The sequence below is a fragment of the Phoenix dactylifera genome, chromosome 3 (assembly GCF_051530095.1).
Source record: "Phoenix dactylifera cultivar Ajwa chromosome 3, Ajwa_hap1_PhDact_Kaust_v1.1, whole genome shotgun sequence".
Classification (NCBI taxonomy): domain Eukaryota; kingdom Viridiplantae; phylum Streptophyta; class Magnoliopsida; order Arecales; family Arecaceae; genus Phoenix; species Phoenix dactylifera.
The window spans coordinates 54,196,005-54,211,958 of record NC_143192.1 but is presented as its reverse complement, the minus strand read 5'-3'; the positions used below and the strand labels follow the sequence as shown (position 1 = coordinate 54,211,958).

Genomic DNA, 15,954 nt, shown 5'->3' with positions numbered 1-15,954 from the left:
GAGTCGAATAATGACAACAATAACCGTCATTATTAACCAAAGCTTATATATATATATATATATATATACTTAATAACAAAAGTAACGGCGAACGATGCACGTTAGCCGGACTCCTGGCTATATTTGCGAGAACGCCGGGGAAGAAGTGGCCTCCCGCCCGCCTCCTCCTTCTTGGCCCCCCACACCTTCTCCTCCTCGTAATTTCCTCCCATTTTATTTTGTTTTTTTTTAAAAAAAATCCCCAATCTGTTTCTTGTCAATTGTTTCCTCGATTGGGATATTTCTTCCCACAGTCGATCCATTCGCCGCCGAAATTTTTCTTATTTTTCTGCGGATTTTTCTGCAATTAAGCGATCCATTTCCAGGATTCCTACCTGGGAAAAGGGGGAAACCCGATTTTTTATCCCCATTTAATCGTTTTATGGGTCTGAGTGTCGAAGTTATCGAGGAAATTTAGCAGTCGGCTTTCACGGCTTGTGGTGGAGAAGAAAGGATCTGCAGCGCCGTGGGAGCTATAAAGCCGGCTAAATGGGGAAGTCCTCTGCTGCTGAGGGGCCTGTGGATGGAGTAAATAGGAGGGAAGAGGAGGAAGACGAGAGGAGATCCCTTTTGCCGCCGGCTGCCAAGGGAGGAATTGCCGGAAAGAGGAAAAGGTCTGCGAGGAGGAAAGTCCAGTGGAATGATTGCAACGGGAATAAGCTTGTCGAAATCTTGGAATTCCATCCCAGGTTAGTCCTCATTCCCGACCATCAATGTAATATTTTGTTTCGTGATATATATGAAAAATTACCTAATTATATCTTCGGAGATTGCTTTTCTAATTGCGCGAATAATTATCAGCTGCTAGGTAAGGGATCCATTGAAAAATTGTTTTTTTTTTTAATTGTACGAGTAGCTCAGACTAAGGACAAAAAATCATAGAAGTTTCATGAGAAATTGGTAGATGATCCATTATTGTTTACAGCAATCTGCTAGTTTATCTCACTTGTAATTATCAAAGTGCAACTATAAGAAGCATGGTTAAGTTCCAACCAATGTCAGATCATGGTAAGTGAAATACATAAAGCATAGTGTATTAATGAAAGTTGCCTGAAAATTTAGAGTTTGAGTTTGAGCTTTTGAGAATCTTGGTCATGATGCCTAAAAATGTTGAAACAATGGACCATGATTTCGTATCTTTGACAAAAATTTGGAAGCATCCATAACTGTAACAATAACCATCCGCCCTTTTCTCGACTGTTTGGGGCCGGCTTTATAGATCTTCATTCGGCAAGTATACCGATTTGGATCTAGACACCGAGTTGAATTGAATTAAATAGAAAATTAGAAACCTAAAATTGTGCTTTTTATTATTTTTAATAATTCAACAATGGGATTGAGTAACTCTAGCCTGCAAGAATTTATTTAACAAGGTGAAAAAATACATATTTTCTAAATTTTGGCCTGTAATGTGGGAAGTCATGATATAGGTTGGTTTTGCAACAGCAAACTAGATGCTGGTGACATTGAAATCGTTTCAAGACCGCTAATTTCAGGTTTAACGGGGATTAAATGAGGCCACTATATTCAGGGTTGCTCTTGGGAAAGATCTTAAAATCAAGAAGGGAAATGAGATAATGGAAGATTCAATAAGCTTTTCTCGGAAAATGAAAAACAATGCAGAGAATGAATTGAAATCTATTCCTGAAAACCTTTTTATAATTGAGAGAATAAATAGGATTGAAGCTTAAATTTGTTGAATACACTGTTTTGGTCTTAGATATGATCAAAAAATTCAGGTATCTAGATAAGGATGCAATGATTTGTCAGGTTTGCAAATGCCCATTTATGTAATAGTGTATTAGGTAATGCCCTGGCTATCACATCCCTCTCCTTGGAGGATGTCCCGGATTCAAGTCTTGGGTGGTGCAGCTCCAAGTATTTGGACCTCGATAATCTATCTTGGTAGATCTTCCCTCGCAATTTCTCAAAAAATATGCATTGGATCTTGACCTGCCAAGGATTGAAAGGAACTACCAAAAAGGAAGTTTACCTTTTTAATGTTCTTACCTTATTTCATAGAATTAATGGTCATCCGTTCTTGATATTCTTCTCATCCATCATATATCTTTGTTGGTATTTACAGTGATTCGAGTGACTCGGAGGATGAGTATTTGGATTTTTGTATATGTGCGGTAATGTAAATCTCTTGCACAAAGTTTCAGTTTCGGCCATGGCTTCAGAAATGGCAGAAAATAATAACAGGCTGCCGTGTTCGAAGTTGCTGTTGCCTCTTGGGGGCTGATTTTCTGACATGAACCACCACTACTATCACTTTTGTTGAGATGACATTTTTTTCATTCACGTTAACAGGATTAAAAGCTTTTTAAGGTGGTTTGATCTGACTAATAGGTGTTACAGGCAGCATTTGGGAACAACCATACATTCGTGCTGGTTTTCAGACTGATCACATAGGGAGAAAATTTTTTATTTACTCTCTGTAAGATTATAAATTACTCAAAATTTGCTGCAGCCCTTTTTTTTCAAATCTTATTCCAACTATATGACAATAACATGTTGCATCTTTCATGGCAGCACATGTTCTTTCTGTGCTTGATATAATTCTGATTTATTCTATTTGTTCTTTATGCCTATGTCCTTTGTAAACTAAATGATGTTTCAATGATTTTGTCTAATCTAACAGTGAACGAAATTGGTTGGATTACCGAACCTGTTCAATCCTAGCCAAAGTTTCATTCTGAACCTATAACATGTGATTGCTATTATTCGACAAATATCAGGATGTGCTTCTTGTAGGGCAGGGCAAAGAGAAAATGTCAGATGAAGGGTTTGCCTTGTTAACTTTTATGATGATTCAGGGGAAATTTTAGTCATGTTTTGAACTTCTTCATTGCTAAGGAATTGCGAAGGTTTGGATATCGCTCTAATTATATTTGAACTATTCTTGGAAGAGGATTAAGTGCATGCTTTAATTGTTGCTACTTGTCGATGTTCCTGATACATAGGACTGGGAAATTCAAACATCCAGATAAAGGACTGTCGTCTTTTTTTTTATTTTATGTTTACTGAAATGAATGTATCATATGGTATGGATATGGATATAATCAAAAAAATAAAAAAATAACAAATTTCAGAATGCACTGGGCAACTCTTTCTTTCCGACCAAAAAAGTATTTTCGGAGTGGATGTCGTGTTTTTTTTTTTTTTATGCATGAGAGTACTGAAAGAAAAAGGAGTTATCAAGGAACATTTTGTTTATTTTTTAATAAAAATAGAGACATATATGGATCTAGGTTGCAGCACAAAACTCTCGGTCTCATCTCCACAACTAGGCGCTGTAATGATTCATGGTCGCACACCTAAGCTGGCCACATTTTGTGGGTTCCAGCTATGTACGCATGATATCACGAGTGTTTGCTGCCTGAATCCACCACAAGGAGAGAACACCTAATAAAATTCGTAGCATGTTAAATTACTGAAAGTTAGTTCCCTCTTTTAAGTTTGTGTGATTGTGTCAGGCTGTCAGCCATTAAAACCAGCCATTAATTTTCTAATCAATGCACGAACTTCAAATGTTGTCAACTCGCCATGAGCCATGTTTCCTAGCTGGCTGGAATCTGGTTAAATTTTCAGCATTTTTAAAGTCTTAGCACAGTTAAGATTCAAAACTCGCCATGAGCCATGTTTCCTAGCTCGCTGGAATCTGGTTAAATTTTCAGCATATTTAAATTCTTAGCACAGTTAAGATTCAAAACTCGCCATGAGCCATGTTTCAGCATATTTTCAGCTGCACGCATGTGCAGATCCATTGCTCCTTCCATTACAAAGAGAGTTTTGAAGTTATAATTTATTACAATTGGGTTAAATTACATTCCACATAAGTTATATATAAAAAGTTAAGAGTTATTTCAATTTTGACATCATCATACATGACCCGAATCCAACTTAATTTGACATGACCTAAACTTGAAATCAAGATATGAGTTTGGATAGGATAAAGGCATACATGCAAACATATATCGCCACGGGAGACTTAGAACCACCAACCCTCAGAGGCGGTGTTGTAAAATTATAGATGGAGAGAAGGAAGAACTTATCAGTTGAGGCGTGATTTCACTGTCCTTAAGAATAGATCGCGCCCCTCGGAGAATGGATCTCGGTGTAGCAGGTAATGGCGGCCTATCCTCCAGGATACAACAACTGGATCACTCCAAGCGTACACCCGCAGATGCAGTGATACTATCGAACAGCCCAGAACCGCTCAGGAAGATAGAACAGAGAAGTCCTCTTCGGGAACACAGAAAACAGAAGACTCTCGGGAACGCAGGAAAAAAAGAGAGAGAGGAAGATAAGATTTCTTATCTTAATCCTCGGATCTGATAGGGTTTAAAAAGAAAGGAAGAGGCGTTTTGAAAAGATGTTTTTAAAAGACGCGACGTTTTATCAAGAGATAAAACAAAACAAAAGACGCGACGTTATCAAACAAAATAATTCAAAAAATAAAACGGCAAAAAGAAACTTGGCTCAAGCCCACACCCGCGGGGGGGGGGTCCCCCCTGCGCGTGATAATCGCAACGCGCCCGGTTAAACGTTTCCGGATCGGATTCGCCAATTTTGGCTTGGACCTCCATTGGGCTCATGCGCGCGTGGGCTACTTTCTTTCTTTGCTTCACCAAGTTAAAAGGTTGAATACTATATAAAGATCTTTTGAGTTTTGTTCCATTCCAATGTGGGACTAAAGAAAGTACACTAGACAAAAAGACAAAAGACAAAGAAGGGCAGACTCGGAATTTTGAAATATTCCAACAATCCCCCACATATTTTAAAATTCAATAATAAGTTAACGAGCGCGAGAGTTCAATGCATCAAATTGGTGTCTTTGAGACTATGAACCATTTTTTAGGACTAGTAAGTATGACTTACAGAACTTTTGGTGAAACATGAAATTTCTATGAACCAAAAGTCCTTTATGTAAAACAGTGACTCATAGCCCACATTGACCTCTCAAGTTCTGGGCTTGTTCCAAACGGGTTGGTGCAAATAGGCCATGCACCTTACCTGGATATTCATGAGTGCTTTAGAGAACTGCCTAATTCTCATAGGAAGCGGCCCCACTCCCACACCCATATAGGTGGATCCATCAAGTGTGTACTGCAGGTATACACACCATCCTAAAGGACTATGGTATCCATTAAGAGCTTTACCTCATCCTTATCTACTGCAGTTTGCACTATCTACACCATAGGGATGGATTTTCCAAAATTAAATACGATAGTGTACTCACAGTCAACTAGCGACTTGTTATTACCCATATGAACATGCTTCATGGGATCTCCAATCACACATGTTGGGTTTCTGTCGTTATTGACTTTGATATAGGCATTAGTCCCATCCCCCTCGATGTTTCACTCACTAGTTTTCTACCTAGTGGTTTTGTCAAAGGATCGGCCAAATTCAACTCTGACTTTACAAACTCAAGAGATATAATCCCATCATCAAGCAGCTGCCTTACAATATTATGTCTCAACCTTATGTGTCTATTCTTCCCATTATAAACTTTATTCTTAGCTCGATATATAGCAGCTTGGTTATCACAAAGAATAGACACAGAAGGTGTTGGTTTATTCCATAATGGAATATCTCCCATAAGATTTCTAAGCCATTCAGCTTCAGAACCTGCCTTTTCTAAGGCAATAAACTCGGACTCCATTGTAGACCGAGCGATGCATGTTTGCTTGGATGATTTCCAAGATACTGCACCCCCACCAAGAGTAAAGATATATCCACTCGTGGATTTCATCTCATCTGAATCAGAGATCCAATTTGCATCACTATACCCTTCTAGTACAGCTGGAAATCCACGATATAACAAACCATAATTAATGGTTCCTTTCAAGTACCTTAGTACTCTATGAACAGCACTCCAATGGTCCTTACTAGGATTATGAGTATACCTACTTAATCTTCCTACTGCATAAGCAATATCAGGACGAGTGCAGTTAACTAAAAACATTAAACTACCAATGATGCGAGCATATTCTATTTGTAAAATACCATTATCTTTATTTTTCCTTAAATGTATACTAGCATCATATGGAGTAGATACGGGTTTACTATCATAATGCTCAAATTTTCTTAAAATTTTCTCAATATAGTGTTCTTGTGATAGCATAAGTCCATTAGAACTTCTTGTTATTTTAATCCCAAGAATTACATCAGCTTCACCCATATCTTTCATATCAAAATTTGAAGCTAAAATTTTTTTAGTATCTATAACTATATTCAAATCAGTTCCCATTATAAGCATATCATCAACATACAAACATATGATCACAACAACATTATTAACAACCTTACTATAAACACACTTATCAGCCTCATTAATTAGAAAGCCATTAGATACCAATACTTTATCAAATTTTTCATGCCATTGTTTAGGTGCTTGTTTTAATCCATATAAGGATTTTACTAATTTACAAACTTTGTGCTCATTACCAGGAACAACACAACCTTCAGGTTGTTCCATGTAAATTTCTTCATCTAATTCTCCATTCAAGAATGCAGTTTTTACATCCATTTGGTGAATTACTAAATTATGAATGGATGCTAATGCAATGAGTACTCTAATAGATGAAATTCTAGAAACTGGTGCAAAGGTGTCAAAATAATCAATATCTTTTCTTTGTGAGTATCCTTTTGCTACTAATCTTGCTTTAAACTTATCAATTGAATTATCTGGTTTTAACTTTCTTTTAAAAATCCACTTACAACCAATTGATTTAGCACCTGGAGGCAAATCAACTAAGGTCCATGTATGATTAGACATAATAGACTCTATTTCATTATTAATAGCCTCCTTCCAAAAAGGTGCATCAGCTGAAGTTATTGCTTCTTTATAAGTTTGAGGTTCATTATCAACAAGAAAGGTGTAAAAATCATTTCCAAAATTTTTCTCTTTTCTAGTTCTTTTACTTCTTCTTAAATCAATTTCATAATTTTCATGTGCCTCCTTTTCTTGTTTATTATGAGACTGAGAGTCAATTTTTTCTTTACCTAGTTTCATAGGAAAGATATGTTCAAAGAAATCAGCATTTTTAGATTCTACTATAGTGTTGGGTTCCATAATATTAGATTCACATTTTAATACCAAGAATCTATAAGCAGCACTATTTAATGCATAACCAATAAATAAGCAATCAAAGGTTTTAGGTCCCAACTTTCTTTTCTTTGGTTCAGGTAATAAAACTTTGGCCAAACACCCCCACACTTTAAGATATGTAAGGTTAGGTACATGACCTTCCCATAACTCATAGGGTGTCTTACCAATTTTCTTATAAGGTATTCTATTTTGAATGTGACAAGCAGAGAGAATAGCTTCCCCCCACAAATAAAGAGGTACTCCTGAGCTTATTAACATAGCATTCATCATTTCTTTTAGAGTTCTATTTTTACGTTCAGCAACTCCATTAGATTCAGGAGAATATGGTGGGGTAATCTCATGGATTATACCTTTATCTTCACAAAATTTATTGAAGAGATTATACTCATATTCTCCTCCTCTATCAGTCCTTATTCTTTTAATTTTCTTATTAAATTTATTTTCTACTTCAGTAACATATTGCTGAAATTTTTCAAAAGTTTCATCTTTAGTCCTAAGTAGATATACCTTAGTGTATTTAGAATAATCATCAATAAAAGTTATGTAAAATCTTTTTCCTCCTCTAGTTGGAGTGTTTTTCAAATCTCCTAAATCAGAATGTATTAATCCAAGTAATTCAGTTTCTCTTTCTATTGACTTATGACTCTTTTTAGTAGATTTAGATTCTACACACACTTCACATTTATCATTCACATTTCCAAAGGTAATATTATTTAACAAGCCTAGGTCTTTCATTTTCTTGATATAAGAAAAATTAACATGTCCTAATCTACCATGCCATACATCAACAGAATCAATCAAATAAGCAAAAGATGATGCATTTTCATTCATAGTTTCGGTTACATTCAAGACAAATAAACCCTGGTTACAATAACCCTTCCCAATGAAAACATTGTTCTTAGTCATTACAATTTTATCAGACTCAAAATACAGTTTAATTCCAGCTTTTCCTAATAAAGATACAGATACTAAGTTCCAACGGATATTAGGAACATGCAACACATCATTCAGGGAAAGGACTTTTTCTGATGTTAGCTTGAGGAGTACTTTTCCTTTGCCAACCACTGGCGAGGGTCTCGAATCACCCATGAACACTTGTTCTTCGCCTTCATTCAATGGAGTGTAGGAAGTAAACGCACTCCTATTGCCACAAATATGTCTAGTAGCCCCAGAGTCTACCACCCAGTCCTTTGCTGCCATAACCATGTTGGTTTCAGACACAACTGCTGCAATAATATCTGTCTCCACCAAATTAGCATTTGGTTTAGCAGATATATCATTCCTTTTTCTAAACCTGCATTGATTAGCATAATGTCCAGGTTTTCCACAAACAAAACAAGTTCCTTTTCTTTTAAAACCAGGACCTTGGAACTTAGGTTTCTTATCATTTTTGAGATAAGGCTTCTTGGACTTTGAATGAGACCCACCTGGTTTGCTGACTATTACATTGGCTTTGGAAGTCATTTCCTTGGCCAATTGTTCTCGGTCTCTAACTCGATTTTGTTCTTCAATTCTAATATGAACAATAACATCTTCAAGACTCATATGTTTCCTTTTGTGCTTCATGCTATTTTTATAATTTTTCCAAGACTCAGGTAATTTTTCAATCAGACAGCCGGCTAGGAAAACTTCTTGAAGTATTATGTCTTCATTTTTAAGATCAGTAACCAGCCTATGAAAATCATGGATTTGTGATGACACATCCCTATCCTCAGACATTTGAAAGTGCAGAAAATTTCCTATAGCATATTTCTGTACTCCAGCATCTTCTAACACATATTTTTTATTCAGATTTTTCCAAATTTCTGCAGCTTCTTTGTATAAACAGTAGACATCAAAAAGTTCATTTGACAGTGTACTCAGAATTGTATGTCTACAGATTTTATTTTCATGTTCCCACTCTTTGAATTTAGTGTCAAAATCATCAGACCCTTCTATCGGTTTTGACTGATTTAAATACCGAGCAAAATTAAGCATATCCAATGCAGAATAAACACGTTCTTGCCATCTCTTAAAATACATACCATTGAAACTTTCAATTTTAGAAGTATCAGGAATTGATCTAGCAGTAATCATAGCAGAATCCATGTCGATCTATCTATTCTTAAGATTGTTGTAAAATTATAGATGGAGAGAAGGAAGAACTTATTAGTTGAGGCGTGATTTCACTGTCCTTAAGAATAGATCGCGCCCCTCGGAGAATGGATCCTCCAGGATACAACAACTGGATCACTCCAAGCGTACACCCTCGGATCTGATAGGGTTTAAAAAGAAAGGAAGAGGCGTTTTGAAAAGATACGGGCGTTTTTAAAAGACGCGACGTTTTATCAAGAGATAAAACAAAACAAAAGACGCGACGTTATCAAACAAAATAATTCAAAAAATAAAATGGCAAAAAAAAACCTGGCTCATGCCCACACCCGGTCCCCCCTGCGCGTGATAATCGCAACGCGCCCGGTTAAACGTTTCCGGATCGGATTCGCCAATTTTGGCTTGGACCTCCATTGGGCTCATGCGCGCGTGGGCTACTTTCTTTCTTTGCTTCACCAAGTTAAAAGGTTGAATACTATATAAAGATCTTTTGAGTTTTGTTCCTTTCCAATGTGGGACTAAAGAAAGTACACTAGACAAAAAGACAAAAGACAAAGAAGGGCAGACTCGGAATTTTGAAATATTCCAACAGGCGGCAATTCAAATGATCTGCTTTACGTAGATTCAGGTTTGATGTAAATAGATTTAAATCATAAATAAGTCATTATGTCTAGATTTATCTCTCAAACGAATTGAGTTCAGATTTAGAATTTTGGCCCCTTTAATAATTAGATCAAATTATTTAATAATTTAAAACCTGTTTAATCTATTTTTGTTTTATTTAATCCAACTCGTTTAACATGTTTAATTTCTTTATATCTATGTAATCCGTAAAAATCCACTTAACTTGTTTAACCCATATAACCTGACTCGACATGTTTAATAAACGAGTTATATAGATTGAGTCTTGTTATTTGTTTAATAAATATATGAGCTCGGATCTGAATCTTTGACTTACCTGAATCTTTGACCTGCATAATAAACATGCCGGCTTCAGGTTTGCAAAATTTTGATCTGATCTTTATCCGATCCGACCTGATTGCCACCCCTACCAACCTTGTTGCTACTCACCACCCAAAATCATCCCATATGGCTATCTGCAAAATCAAAGACAGGTGCGGCGAGGCATATGACTACACATGAAAATAGAAGATGACTTAAAAATGCTATACAACAATGACATATATAAAATTTATTATACATCTAGATTGCCTTGCCTCAAAATAAATACTGACTCCTATATCTCAAACAGATTTTGAGAAGTAGCTTAGATCATGTGGTCCCTTATCCAACCTGAAAATGACGTGTTGGGTATTGACCATATACAGTTAGTTGGTGCAATTTATTCAGGTTCTAACATGTGCTCCCGACCGGGATGATCAAATCCTCCTCAACGGGTGGATTTTATATTTGCTCCAAGTGGGCCCCGTGGTTCTACAGGGCACTCCACCACCACTTCCCCCATTCTCGCTGCCGCTCCCACCACCATGCCTCCATCGTCACCGAGCCCATCACATGTAATTAGTTTATGGAGCGATCTCTGGTGCGGGTATCAGACCGTCTGTTATGTGGGCCACGGTCGTTGCAGAAAGACAGACCAACCACTTTCGTTGTAGTTGGATTGATTTATTTTATTTTATTTTATTTTATGTTGATTGAACTTATTTGCATATTGTCATTTAGGGGTCTTTATGTGATTGTTTTCTTTGTAGGGGTCTTTTTATTATTTTGTGACCCTATATATATGGGTCCATGTACTTGTTTAGGGTTATTGAATGATTGAATGAAAATAGCCTCATTTTCTCTAAAGGTAAATGAGACAACTTGTTCCAGGAATATTAATTGCTTCCAAAAGACAATTTGTTTCATTAAAAATTACTAAAATAGCATCATGTCACCATGGGCAGAGTAGGCACAAAAGCAATCATGGTGGTATGCACTGAACCTTGCCATTTCATTTTTATTCTCTCTTAATGGGCAAAGTAGGAAATGGAAAAAAGATGGGAGTTTTACTTTTATTTTTAATTTCTCCCTCCATTTAATATAATATTGGAAGGATATATTACATTAAATGAAGATTCCACTTTATTTCTTGGAAAAAATATAGGGAAGATAGTTAGAGACTAATTAATATTCCTTAACCAGGCGATGGTTAGCGGGATCCATTACATTAAATGAAGATTCCACTTTATTTCTTGGAAAAAATACAGTGAAAGTAGTTAGAGACTAATTAATATTCCTTAACTATCGCCCCGGGGCCCGGGGGCGATGGTTAGCGGGATCCTTCTTTAAAACTCTAGTGTGAAGCTACGGTCAGAGCCAGGTAAGAAGCCTGGTTCTTCTTCTCCTTCTTCTTCTCTTTTTCTTCATCCTTTCCTCTCCTTCCTGCAATTGTCCTGCATCAATCTCCCTACACATTCCCTACCTAGCTTCCATGAGCAGCAGCACTTTGCTACACCCATTCACCCCCTCACCAACGTGTTGATGTTGGGGGCTTGCATGAGTCGACTAAGTCTCTCAAGTCATCCTGTGAAAGTGGTTTTGTTGGTTTCTCTACTGATAGAACATTTTTGGTTATACAACCGTGTTTATACTTGTGGCTACAGTAGCCTTTACGCTTTGTCGGCGCGAAATATGGATTGGAGGAAGGTTGAATGAAGGAGAGGATGGATGGATCTTCCGTCCATCCTTCTGTGTAGAAGGAATAGAAAAGATAAAAAGGAATAGTTTCTTTGTTTGGAGTAGAAGGAATGAAAGGGATGATGAAAGAACTGTAGTACGGGCGAGAAGAACTTACCTGGCGCTCCAAGACTGTTATCTTTTGATCTTTTTGGATGTATTCATACCAGCCATATAACAACTAGCCGGTTTGCTTTTACCAAATCCCAGAAGCTTGCAAGCAGGCAGTTTCTACAATCATGCTACAAACTATAATCTCTATCAAGTTGTTGTTACTCAGCATAACATGGACAGATGCACAATACCTGATGCTGGTTTACCATATTCTTGGCAGCTTGCATTGTGGCAACCGTCGGCTATATTGTATATGCTGATTTCATGAACAATTTGGGGCACTGCATTGTGGAAAATTACGCACCAAGGGTTTTAGTAGGAAGAATTATGTTGTATGAATATAATACACCCACACTAGCTCGTGTGATGTAAAACATGAGCATTTTAATTTTTTAATCATTCAGATTCATCGAGATTATTTTGAAGGTTTTGTCCAATGTTATCCGAACCTACGCCCTTATCTCCTAACAGCAATGTCATCAGATTTTTATCCTCAAATTATATGAAGCCCAAATTTCAGATAACAAAATATTTGACCATGCCAAATGCCAGAGCTGCTCGCCCACAACAAGAGTATCAAACCCTAATCCTCTACTATGAGCTTTAGAGAGAGAGAAAGAGAGAGAGAGAGAGAGGCGGGGTCTGACAGTAGAGCGAATGAGGGCGGAGAACTGATCCGGGGTTTGAGTTTTTGCCATGGGTTGCACGTATATTTTTATAAATAATTTTTTTTGCCAGGTTTACCTAATAATAGTATTTTCGTCATTTCAATTCTAAACTGCTAATTTTTTATCGGCGTTAGAGGGCATGGATACATACGTAAAAAAAATAAGGATATACATATAAAACAAGTATTTGATGAGTATATACATGCAAATATCAATGTTAGAAAAATATTTACGCAAATTTTAATATTTAAATTATGTATGCAAAAAATTTTATGAAATAATATTAATATTATTTGCTTCCATTGCATGATATAGATATAGGCATTCATGCATTAGAAAGCTGTGATTTGCCTGCTAATAAAGTCTCATACGTAACATAGAGATTTCTAGATTGAATTACAGATGCATCGAAATATGTTAAAAATTTGCAAAATAATTGGATATTTGAATATCAGAAAAAAGAGGCGAGAGAGAATAAACCATTAGAAGCAATACAGTCGTCTGCTACGGAGTATGGTGGGTCGGGCAATAGAGCCGGGCAATAGGCTACCCGGTCCCCCCTTTCCACACTTGGCAATCCCCCATTGGCCCGAAAGACAGTGGCGCCCACCTTTGGACCAGCCACAAGTTGACACGTCCTCGGATGCTGTGCTGGACCGACCGAACGGGCCGCGCCGGCACGTAGGCACCATTTAAGACAGCTGGATCGCAATATCCACAACCTTCCCCACTCAATCCAAACCCCCAAAACGTACCCCGAACTATAACTCTAGACGCATATAAATTCCAACGTCCACGTGGCATATTTCTATAGGATGGTGAACGGTCTGCGTATACACAGGTTAACTGTTATTTAGAAGAGAAGGCGCCCCCCTCATCATGGCTCCTCCAACGGTCATATTCGCCAAGCTCAAAAAAGTCCATCAGGACTTTGGTGACCGTTTCGTCGTCCACTTTTAAATCTTGATCTCTCTCCTATTCCTCCAAGGAAACCTCCGAAGCTTTCTTCCTCTCTTCTCCGATTCCTTCTCCCTTTCTCTTTAATCCGATCCTCCCTTTTCCTCCCATGAGGAAGCTCTAGAGGAGGCACCTTGGCTCTCTCCAAACCGATCCAAATAGAGGGCAAAGGGGTTGGTTTCCTTGCTTATGGGGTGCTTTCTTGCCTGCTTTGGGGGTGCCAAGGATCGAAAGAGACGAAGACCAGGAAATAAAACGCTATCAGTAGATCGGGTAGGTTTGATTCAGAGCTTTAACCACTTGTTTTCGCTTCATCTTATATAATCTCGATCCTTCATACTTACTATGCTCTTCTTAGGTATGCGAGAGTTACAAGCCTCTGCGACGGAGTCCTACTCCGAAGCAACTCACACCGAGTCCTCCAAAGAAACCTGTCTCAGAAGCAGTGTTAGATTCAACTTCGGAGCTGAGGTATTTTTAATTCCTTGTTCATTTGAACCCTTCTTTTGAAATTTACTAATGTTTACACCTCATCGGTACTATTCTCGATTAATTTAAGGCTTTGGACTGTGAGACTTGCGGGCTTCTGGCTACCACATTCTATATTCTTGCTAGTTTGTTACTTAATACCTCTATATTGCTTTGATCTTTTTGGCTCTTTCAGTTCGAGCTAGGATTCAGTATTTGTCTTCTATATTTGCAGAGATAATTATGAACAGGGGAGCTTTAGCAGCAGCAAGAAGAAAGTAACATTTGATTTGAACGTAAGAACATATGCAGAGGTCTTAGTCGATGAAGATCCAGGGCATTCATCGGAGGATAACAAAGAGGATGAAGCGACAGGAGAAGGAAGGAAGACTGAGGAAGGTGATGATAAATCTATTCCAAAGTCGGGAGCTGCTTTCCCCTCAAAGCATAGGTATCAAAATTGCGGAAGTAGCGATGATGATGATGATGGTGATGATATTGGCTACGGTGATGAAGAAGAAGACTTCGAGGAGGAGGAGGATTATGAGGACTCTGATTTAGATGAGGAAGATGGTGCTGTCATCATAGAGGGAAATGAGGAAGAGTCTTATGATTCTTTTTTTTCGCTACCGATGGAGAAAGAACATCAGTGTATTCAGGAAGTTAACAGTCCAAAACCCAAGAGCGTCTCTTCCCCTGATAGACAGCCATCCCTTTTGGCCATAGGTACTGCACGCGACAGGAGCCAATATGTCCATTCTGTGCTGAATCCTGTAGAAAATCTCACTCAGTGGAAGGAAGTTAAGGTGCGCGCAGCTCCAATGAAGAATCCGAAGAAGGAAAATATCAATTCAGTCATAGAGAACAAGATGACTTTCACTCCTGAGTCTACATTTAAGATCGAGAAGTTCGAAAAGCTTGCTAGTTCAAATCCAAGTCCTAATTGCCCTGCCAAACAGGATGTTGCAGTGGATGCTAGCCTTTCTAACTGGCTGGTCTCGTCGGATTATTCAACCAAGGAAGACCCCCAGAAAAGCAATTCTCATTTCTCCAACTCATCGGTCAGTCGAGAGGATCGACCTATTTTAGGTGCCTTAACTGTTGAAGATCTGAAACAATCATCAGTGACATCGTCGCCGAGAAGGTCCCCGAGCAGGAGTCCTGATGAAATCCCCATTGTGGGTACTGTTGGTAGTTACTGGAGCTGTATAAACCAGAGAAGTGATTCAGGTTCTTCTTGTCAATCTGGTTCGGAGATCAAAGGGATTCCAAATACCACAAGCAAATACAAGGAGGTATGTCAAGTAGCAGAGAACATTAGTTTTAAATATGACTGGCGAGTGCTAACCTTTTTTTTATATGTACTAATGCAGGACAAGAGAGTGAACTGGCACGCTACTCCTTTTGAGGTAAGGCTGGAAAGAGCTCTCAACAAAGGTGCTGCAGCTTAAGCTCTTGCCCAAGTGGCTGTGCTCTTGGTGGATTCTGATATGTGAGTTGAATTGTTGTGTGATTACCAGTTGAATTGTTGTGTGATTACCAAAGTTGTTTCCTTTTTCCTCATCATCATGTGGCCTGATACTTTCCACTTTTCGAATTACACTGAGCAAAGTTGTCCCTAAAGCTTGTCTGGATCATCCTTTCAGTCCAAGTTCAGTGTGAATCCAACTGTTCTACTGTATCTTCTATCACCATCTGATGGGTTATGATGTCGCTTTGTACTGTCAATAAGGTGTTGTGTCTTCATTCATGTCTGTGTGAGAAGCAAACAATAACTGAAATCAAGCGCAGTGTTGAGATATGTACCAGTTGATTTTA

At 38.0% G+C, this 15,954-nt stretch overlaps 1 protein-coding gene across 1 annotated transcript; it reads left to right on the top strand.

Annotated features, from left to right (window-relative positions):
* Nucleotides 1-13,651: 13,651 nt before the first annotated feature.
* LOC103716271 (uncharacterized) lies at nt 13,652-15,954 on the top strand. The gene is made up of 4 exons (XM_008804206.4): nt 13,652-13,941; nt 14,027-14,139; nt 14,372-15,431; nt 15,510-15,954. Exons 1-4 carry the CDS (start codon nt 13,858-13,860, stop codon nt 15,585-15,587), a joined length of 1,335 nt encoding a protein of 444 aa, XP_008802428.4. The 5' UTR covers nt 13,652-13,857; the 3' UTR covers nt 15,588-15,954.

Bases quoted from the DNA above. Each gene is read 5' to 3' on its own strand.
- LOC103716271 (XM_008804206.4), top strand. From the start codon at position 13,858: ATGGGGTGCTTTCTTGCCTGCTTTGGGGGTGCCAAGGATCGAAAGAGA. The intron at 13,942-14,026 runs GTAGGTTTGATT...TGCTCTTCTTAG, and splicing joins AAACGCTATCAGTAGATCGG to GTATGCGAGAGTTACAAGCC. The intron at 15,432-15,509 runs GTATGTCAAGTA...GTACTAATGCAG, and splicing joins CCACAAGCAAATACAAGGAG to GACAAGAGAGTGAACTGGCA.